The sequence below is a fragment of the Neopelma chrysocephalum genome, unplaced genomic scaffold, assembly GCF_003984885.1.
Source record: "Neopelma chrysocephalum unplaced genomic scaffold, ASM398488v2 Primary Assembly neopelma1_105, whole genome shotgun sequence".
Classification (NCBI taxonomy): domain Eukaryota; kingdom Metazoa; phylum Chordata; class Aves; order Passeriformes; family Pipridae; genus Neopelma; species Neopelma chrysocephalum.
The window spans coordinates 964072-972403 of NW_020897769.1; the positions used below are offsets into that span (position 1 = coordinate 964072).

The following is an 8332-nucleotide window of genomic DNA, read 5'->3' on the forward strand; positions in this document are numbered from 1 at the left end:
CACTGCTCTGTCCAACCTCTGAGCTGCTGAAATGCAGAAAATGAGGAAAAAGAGAGTGGAGGGGCCTCCAAGAAGAGCCCAGCAAACGGAATTGTGAACTACCCCAACAAAAGCTTCTGGAGTCATGAGAGCGTTAACAAAGCCAGGGGTGTCAGCTGGAGGGGAGAGAACCCACCACAGGGCTCCCAGAAGGGACAATTCTGCTTCTCAGGAATTCTGCTGGAGCCTCTGTGGCACAGAAGCCTCTGGTGAAGCTCTGGCAGCCGCTCTGCCCATCACCTGATCCTGCAATCTCTCCACAAGCAGTGGAGGAGAGACCGTGACTCAGAGCTGTGCTGGCACAGGGCAGAGGGGAAGAGGCTTTGGAGCTCCTGCCTGTGCTCCCCTCTGGAGAGTCAGAGCCTCCTGGCAGGGCCTGGTGGCCTCAGGCACATGTAGGATGCTTTAGTGTACAGGAAGGTCTGCCTGGACCACAGTGTGGCCACTGATATGTGTCTCAGGCCACCAGGGACAGGGCTTTCCTGGCAGCACCGTGGTGCTGATGCAGTTCTTCCCCCAGGAAGACTATTGCAGAGTTGGGATTCAGCCCAGCAGATCCTCCTCCATCCCTTTGCATGAGCCATGCATGGGGATCCTGCATGAGGCTGGTTTAGGAACCTTCTTGCTGCAGATTTGGCTGCAGATTTGGTGGCTGTGCCTGAGTCTGGGACAGCACCAGATATCCAGTCTCCTGTCACTGGCTCTGACCTTTCCCCAGGCAGCTCCAGCACCAAGGAACCATCTTTGGTGGTTCCCTTCTGTCCCTGCCCACGGCAGTGGGTTGGAACTAGAAGACCTTTAGGGTCCTTCCCGGTACAAAGCATTCTGTGGTCTTTTGGGGGACATTTCAGCCTCTCAGGTAAGGTGGGGATCAGGTCAGGGGGCCAGGTCAGGATTTTCTTTTCCCTGTGACACTCACTGACACTGTCTGTCCCAAGATGCTTGGCAGGATCCCCGTGAGAAGGGACATCTCAGAGGATGCAAAATGCTAAAACACCTGCACCATGTAGCACTGTCCTTGTTGGGGCTGGATTTTTGGGGCTAGATAAGCACACCCTGTGTCCTTGAGAAGACGTTTCTCTGAGCAGGACCGAGCACCCTCCTGCCCTCCATCACCCCCAGGCACAGAAATTCCCCCTCCACCAGCCCCCCTGCTGCTGTCACACTCCTCCCGTGCCTTTTGGAAGCAGCCGGGTGGTGCTGCAGAGCCCCCTGGATCCAGCGATCCACCAAACTTCACCTCCACACACTTTTGCGGTGACAGGAAACACCACGGGCTGCGGGGAAACTCGTATGGATGGGTGAGTGCAGAGGCAGCAACGAGCTGGAGAGGGGAGGATGGAGAAGCTGCACAGACAGACGTGGAGCCCGTGGGACATCGCACAGGAGGATCTGGGGAACGAGCCAGGGAGATTCATTGAAACAGGAAAAAAATAGTTGGTGAAAGTTTTTTTTATTTAGTTGTTTTTATGTTTTTTAATCCAAGGTTCTTCCCTTCAGAGGGAGAGGAGGTGCAGGAAGGTTCCTCTGCAGCCGCGGGCTCGGGGCTTCTCTGCTCCCCAAATCCCCCCGGAGGAACCAGCCCGGAGCCGAGGGCAGGGCGGGCAGAGGGTGGGCAGGGGACGGGCAGGGCTAGACGGGAGGTGATCCCCCCCAACCCTATCCCCGCGACGAGGGGTGACAGGGACAGCGAAACACCGGGGGGAAATCCTGGGGAGGCGCAGAAGCGGGGAGGGGCAGGGATGGGGGGCTGAGCCCCAGGTTTGGGGGGTAGAATCGGCGGGGAAGTGAGCCCCGCTTAGGGGAGGGTCCACCGACGGGTGAGGGGAGCTCTGGTTTTGGGGAGGTACCACCGGCGAGGGTGCGAGCTCTGGTTTGGGGGGAGTCCAACCGGGGGAGGGGGAGGCCCTATCTGGGGGGAGGTGTATAGGGGCGGCGAGGGGGGTGAGCCCTGCTTTGGGGGGTACCACTGACAGGGGGGTGAGCTCACTGCCCGGGGGCGGGCGGTGGGAGGGACCTCCCCAGCCCCTCCCGGTGGGCGGGGGGCGGGGGGGCCGGGCTATAATGCCATTGATGCCGGGCGGCGGAGCCAGACAATACCGCGCCCCCGAGCCGGGTGCCCGGAGCGCCCTGCCCTGCCCTACCCGGCCCCGCTCCGCTCCCACCATGATGTCCATGAACAGCAAGCAGGCGTTCAGCATGCACCCCATCCTGCACGAGCCCAAGTACCCCCACCTGCACACCAGCTCCGAAGCCATCCGCAGAGCCTGCCTGCCCGCCCCCCAGGTAAGACCCCTCAGCGCGGGTTTTCGGGAGGTTCCGCGCCCGCCGACTCTCGCCAACTTACTCCGGTTTCCCTCTGGGTTTGGGTTTCGTTTGGGTTTTGGGGGTCCCTCCCTCCCTTCCTGCCTCCTCCGTGGCCGTGGGTCCGGCGGGCGGGGGGTTGCTCCCGCGGGGAGAGGGTCTGGGGTGGCCGTGGGGCGCGGGGCGTCGGTGCCGGTCGGGGGAGGCTCAGCCGTCCTGCCCCGCTCCGCTGTGCCGAGCGCTGGGGCAGAGAGGGGCTGCGGGACCCCCGACGGCTCCGTCCCCTCTGCGGCCGCCTCGCTTTTTGGGGAGCTCGCCGCGGAGGGGAGGGTGGGTGCCCGACTGGGAGGCAGAGTGCTCGGGGTCCGGCACCCCGGTCCTTTTACTTGGGGGGTGCGGGTAGACCTCGGTTCGTGTTACCTGTCCCCGGCACTGCTGGCGGGGCAGAGCGGGATCTCCGTCCCGCTGCTTTCCTTTAATCCTCTCCCGCTCTTTCGGCTTGTTTTCGCTCCCACTTTTATCCCCCCCAACCCCTCCTCCAGATCCAGGGTAACATCTTTGCGGGCTTTGACGAGACCCTGCTGCGGGGAGCCGAGGCTCTGGCCGCTGTGGATATCGTATCGCAGAAAACGCACCCCTTCAAGCCGGATGCCACCTACCACACCATGAGCAGCGTGTCCTGCACTCCTACCTCGTCCTCCGTCCACCTGCACCACCCGTCCGTGCTGACCACGCACCACCCCCACCACCACCACCACCAGCCCTCCCAGGGCCTGGACGGGGAGCTGCTGGACCACCTCAACTCTGCCCTCCCGCTCGGGGGGGTGCCGGGCCCCGACGTGGGCTCCACACCTTCGCACCCTCACTCCCACATGTCGGCCATCAACCACATGGCCCACCACTCCCAGCCTATGAACATGTCCCACCCCCACGGCCTGGCTTCCCACGCCGTCATCTCCGGCCCCGAGACGGAGACGGACCCCCGGGAGCTGGAGTCCTTCGCCGAGCGCTTCAAGCAGCGGAGGATCAAGCTGGGGGTGACCCAGGCGGACGTGGGCTCCGCGTTGGCCAACCTGAAGATCCCGGGGGTGGGCTGCCTTAGCCAAAGCACAATCTGCAGGTTCGAGTCCCTCACCTTGTCCCACAACAACATGGTGGCCCTCAAGCCCATCCTGGAAGCGTGGCTGGAGGAGGCGGAGAGGGCTCAGAGGGAGAAAATGACCAAACCCGAGATCTACACGGGCGGGGACAAGAAACGCAAGCGCACCTCGATCGCCGCCCCCGAGAAGCGGTCGCTGGAGGCCTATTTTGCCGTGCAGCCGCGACCCTCCTCGGAGAAAATCGCTGCCATCGCCGAGAAGTTAGACTTGAAGAAGAACGTGGTGCGGGTCTGGTTTTGCAATCAGAGACAGAAGCAGAAAAGGATGAAATTTTCTGCCACCTACTGAAGAAGGGGCTGGGAGGGCAGCGGTGAGGGGGGTGCTGCCCCCTCAACCACCCCGCAGCCATCCTGGCCCTCAGCCCCTCCGAAACGGGCAGGGTTTGGGGTTGTTGGCTTTTTTTTTTCTTTTTTTTTTCTTGTTTTGGGTTAAAAAAAATTGGGAAAAAACCCAACCAAACAAAAAAGGAAAAATAAATCTAAAAAAAAAGGGAAACCCGCCCAAAGCAAAGTGAACAGTTTGGTGCCCCTGGGCAAAGTGGCCCCGCTGTCCTGACTGGTATAGACTGCTTTTGTAGATAAAACTGGAAAAAAAACCATAAAAAGATGGAGAAAAAGGAAAAGACAAAATGAAAAGGCCAAGGGGGAAGTTTGGGGGTGCCCGGAGTCTGGGCAGCAGCAGCAAGAGCCCAGCAGGTCTTTGCCGCAGCCCCTCGCCCTGTCCCGGCTCGGGGGCCGTGGCACAGCTCACTCCTCTGTGTCCGCTCCTCTTCTTTTAAAAAATCATCTGGAAAAAAAAAAGAAAAGAAATAAGAAAGGAAACGAGCTGGAAGCCGCCTGTAAATCCGGGGTGCCGCCCCTGCCCCCCGCTGCCAGGGTCCCCGCACACCCACGCACACACACTCACCTGCATGGTTTTGTTCGCTCCCCTGCCCCCCCCCCGCAAACCCATCGCGTTTTTGCAGTACCGTTTCTGTTTCTACCTCATCGGCTAAATTGAAAAAAAATATTAAAAAAGGACTTAAAAAAAAAAAAAGGAGAAAAGCATTTTAGGAAAAAAAAAAAAGAAAGAAAGGAAAAAAAAAATTTGGCCTGTCCCTGGAGTCGCGGTTTGTTCGGGGAAATGGAGATTTATTTTGCGTTGGTTTCACTCAAACCGTTCGATTTCCATATGGTTTCACTGTATAAAATCCTACGCTTCGACAATCACGTCCTTGGGGCTCAGCGGAGCGGCGGGAGCGGCCCGAGGCAGCGGGGATGGACCCCGGCCCGGCCTCGGGGCGGCTGCCTCTGCATAGGGAACTCTGCACTTTCTAAGGCAAGAAAACTCTTTTTCCCCCCCTCCCCTTTTCTTTGCATATTTAATAGAGAAATTCGCCTCCTTTTATTTTCTTTTAATTTTTTTTTTATTATTATTATTAAAGGAGATTTCGTTCCGCTGTGTGTGTGCTGAATGAAATTTTGGTGTCTGTGTACGCTGCAGCATTTCAAATAAATCATGCACGTTTTACCTCATCCTCCTGCCTCCTGGAGTTACTGCGGCTCCGGGGAGCCACTTTCCCGTGGATCCCCTTTCCCGGGAGCCCCGGGGCAGCTCCTCCAGCCCATCACGCAGTCGGGATGAGAACTCGCTCCGTGGGGAAAGAAACGAAACGCGAGGAAAGGCAGCGGCGGGCGGGCAGAGCTGCCCGTGCCCACGCGGGACGGAGCGGGGCGATCGCCCCGAGGGGACCCGGGGGTCCCGGCTCGCCGCCGGCCCATCGCGGGGGGTTTTTGCCGCTTCCCCGCGCGGCACCAGCCCAGACCCGGTGTGTGGGGAAGCCCCGCGTGTGGGTCGCGGGTGGTCTCGCCCCGCAGCCCCGGGGATGCTCCCGCGGGCGGGGGTCGTTGCGGGGCCGAGGCGCTCCCGCAAACGGCGACGGGGACGGGCCGCGACCCTCCCCCGCCACCCCGCGCCCTCCTGGGGGGGGACACCCCCAGGTACCCCCTGTCACCCCCCACCTGCCCGCCTGAGGCTTCAGCCGCTCAGAAAGGGACATTCCCCCCTCCCGGCTCCGCAGCCGAACCACCGAAACCTCCCGAAACGCCTTTCAGTCCCTCGGCAGGTGGGCGGGGGGTGCAGAACCGGGGGTGCCGGGGGACAGAGCTGGGGGTCCCCTCTGTCCTGGGGGATCACCTGGGGGTCCGCTCGCTCGCGGGGACAAGCGGAAAAAAGAGGTAAAAAGATGCGATGTTTGTTGGGTTCATCTGCTTGTTTTTGTTTCTGTTGGGGTTTTTTGTTTGTTTGTTTGATTTTTGTCCGGTTGGGGGTTTTTTTGTGGAGTTTTTTTTTGTTGTTGTTGTTTCGTTTTGTCTTGTTTTGTATCGAAACTTAATTCGGGGGAAAAAAAATATCCAAACGCACGTCGCGTTGTTGAGTCCCGAAAGCCGGGACCCTGCGGCTTTTAGAGGGGAAAACCCAAATAAAATCAGAGAAAATAAAGTCAAATAAAATAAAATAAAATAAAGCGACATAAAAATACAATAAAATGACGTAAAATAAAATGAAGTAAATTTTAAAAAAATGAAATAAAATAAAATAAAGTAAAATAAAATACAGTAAAATAAAATAAAGTAAAATAAAGTAAAATAAACTAATGCAATGAAATGAAACAAAATAAAATAAAATAAAGCAAAACCCAAACAAAATCAAACCAAACCAACCAAACACCAAAGAAAAAAAAATGAAAAGAGGGGAAATTGTGCAGCTCCCGAAATAGCTGTCGGGGGAACTGCTTCACCTGGGCGAGAGGGGCCGGCCCGGCGGTGGCCAACAGAGCCCTGCCTGCCCTGCCCGCACTGTGGGAAGGAGACTCCTCCACACCCCCCGTCCCTCACCCTCATCCCGCACCCCGTCCCGCACATCCCTATTTATTCCCGGGCGCTTCCCAAACCCCATCCCTTTGTTCTTTCGCTCCCGTCCCTGTTTTTTCCATGCAGCGAAGAGCACATTTTCATAAATAGACCTTGGCCGAGCGCTGCCGATGAAACTTTAATGAGGCGGGATGCTGAGTGCTGCCCGGGGGGGCCCCCGAACCGGCTCCGCGCAGCATTAGCGGGGCCCCGGCCGCCCCCCCGTGCCCCGGCTCCCCCTCGCTCCCGGCTGCTCCCGCCCCTCTCGCCCCCTCCCCGCTCGGTGCCCGGTGCCCGGTGCCGGTGCCGCTCTGCCCCCGCTCCGAGAGAAGTTGGCGGCCGATGCAATATTTATCACCCGCGCTCATAAAACGCCCGGTTGGGTATTTCCCAGGCACAAACGCAAAGCGCTGGGCTGGGGAACCGGAGCGGGGCCGCGCGGGGACCCCCACGGGCCCCCCCCCCCGGGGCTGCCAGGTAAGGGAAGGGTCCCACCGGGTGCTGCGGCAAAGGATGGGGCAGCCCTGGGCGAGGGGCAGCGGGGCTGGTGGCCGGGAAGGGCGGGCACAGACACCGGGAGCAGTTATGAGGCCTGGAGAACTCATTGCTCCCGGGGGAATGGGCAGGAGACTCGATCCTGCTGCCTCTGCTCCTGCTGGTGTCCCTGCTCCTGACACTGCTCCCGTTTCTGCTGCTGCTCCTGTTTCTGCTCCTTCTCCTCTTGCTCCTGCTCTTACTCCTACTCCTCTTTCTTCTCTTCCAGCTGCTCCAGCTCCTACTCCTTTTCCTGCTTCAGCATCTGACCCTGCTGCAGCTCCTGTCCCTGCCCTTCTTCCTGTCCCAGCTCCTGCTCCTACTCCTACTCCTGCTCCAGCAGCACCTGCTGTGCCCAGGCTGGTATGAGCCTCTGGGATGCACAAGGATCAGTCTGGGAGAGGGTGGAGAAGGGCCCCTTTTGCTTCCCCTCCCCCTGCTACCAAATATCCACCTCCCGGGCACAGGTCAGGGAGAAGGTGCTGGTCCTTCCTCGTGCAGGTCTGGGAGCCAGGACAGCCCAGGGCAGGTCCCAGCCGTGGTCTGGTGTCTCAGGTTCTCTGTCCTGGTCTCCTGAGGGTCTCTTCTCCCACACTGGGGCCCAGGCTGGGCATCCCAGAGGACCCCAAATCCCTCCAAATCCAGGCACAGGGTGAGGTGGGGGATGGCATGGATGAGGAGACCAGGAGAGGGAAGGAAAAGGGACACACACAGAAGTGTGATGGGCACTCTGCTCCTGGAGGAGCCTGAGCCATGACCCTGGACCCAAAATAGCACCAAACAAAGGGAATATTGATGGGAATGGACCCTCAGCTCTCACCACTGGTTTTCCTTTTAGGTTTGATGCACGAGGGAGGCTTGAGGTTCATCAACCCTCTCGCTCTGGCAGCAGGTCCACCCTTACAGGTACCTGCTCACCCTCCACTGAGCTGGCCCAGAGCTCCTTCAGAGGGATCAACCACCTCAGAGGACTTAAGTCCTCCTTTACCTCCAAGCTGGTGGAGTCCATGGGGTGGGTCAGGCTTTCTCCCTTTCCCAGCACCCTGGGAACTCAAAAGGGATTTGATGGAGGTGCTTTCTGGGCCTTCAGAGCAGGGGTGCACAGGTGAGTGCAGACCTCTGGGCTCCAGTGAAGGTCACTGGAGAGGCACCAAGGAGCCCACGGTGCAGTTCACCTCTGGTGTCAACCTCTGACTTGGGACCTAGAGGAACCTTCATCAGCTTAAAGCCTATAAAGATGATGAGTGACCAGCTCAGAGGGACACACCAGTATATGGGGACAGGATGGCTGAGTCCCACCTCTGGTGCTGCAAAGGCTTCTGGAGCAAAGTTGTCCACCAGTTCTGGGCTGCTGGATCTCTCAGACACCAGTTCTGGGCTGCTGGAGCTCTCAGACACCAGTTC

General features: G+C 59.0%; 1 protein-coding gene across 1 annotated transcript; it reads left to right on the forward strand.

Annotated features, from left to right (window-relative positions):
- The first annotated feature begins 2152 nt into the window (after positions 1-2152).
- On the forward strand, positions 2153-3925 carry LOC113973689 (brain-specific homeobox/POU domain protein 3). The gene is made up of 2 exons (XM_027696117.1): positions 2153-2325; positions 2886-3925. The coding sequence occupies exons 1-2, from the start codon at positions 2206-2208 to the stop codon at positions 3789-3791; spliced, it is 1026 nt and encodes a 341-aa protein (XP_027551918.1). The 5' UTR covers positions 2153-2205; the 3' UTR covers positions 3792-3925.
- Positions 3926-8332: the final 4407 nt, after the last annotated feature.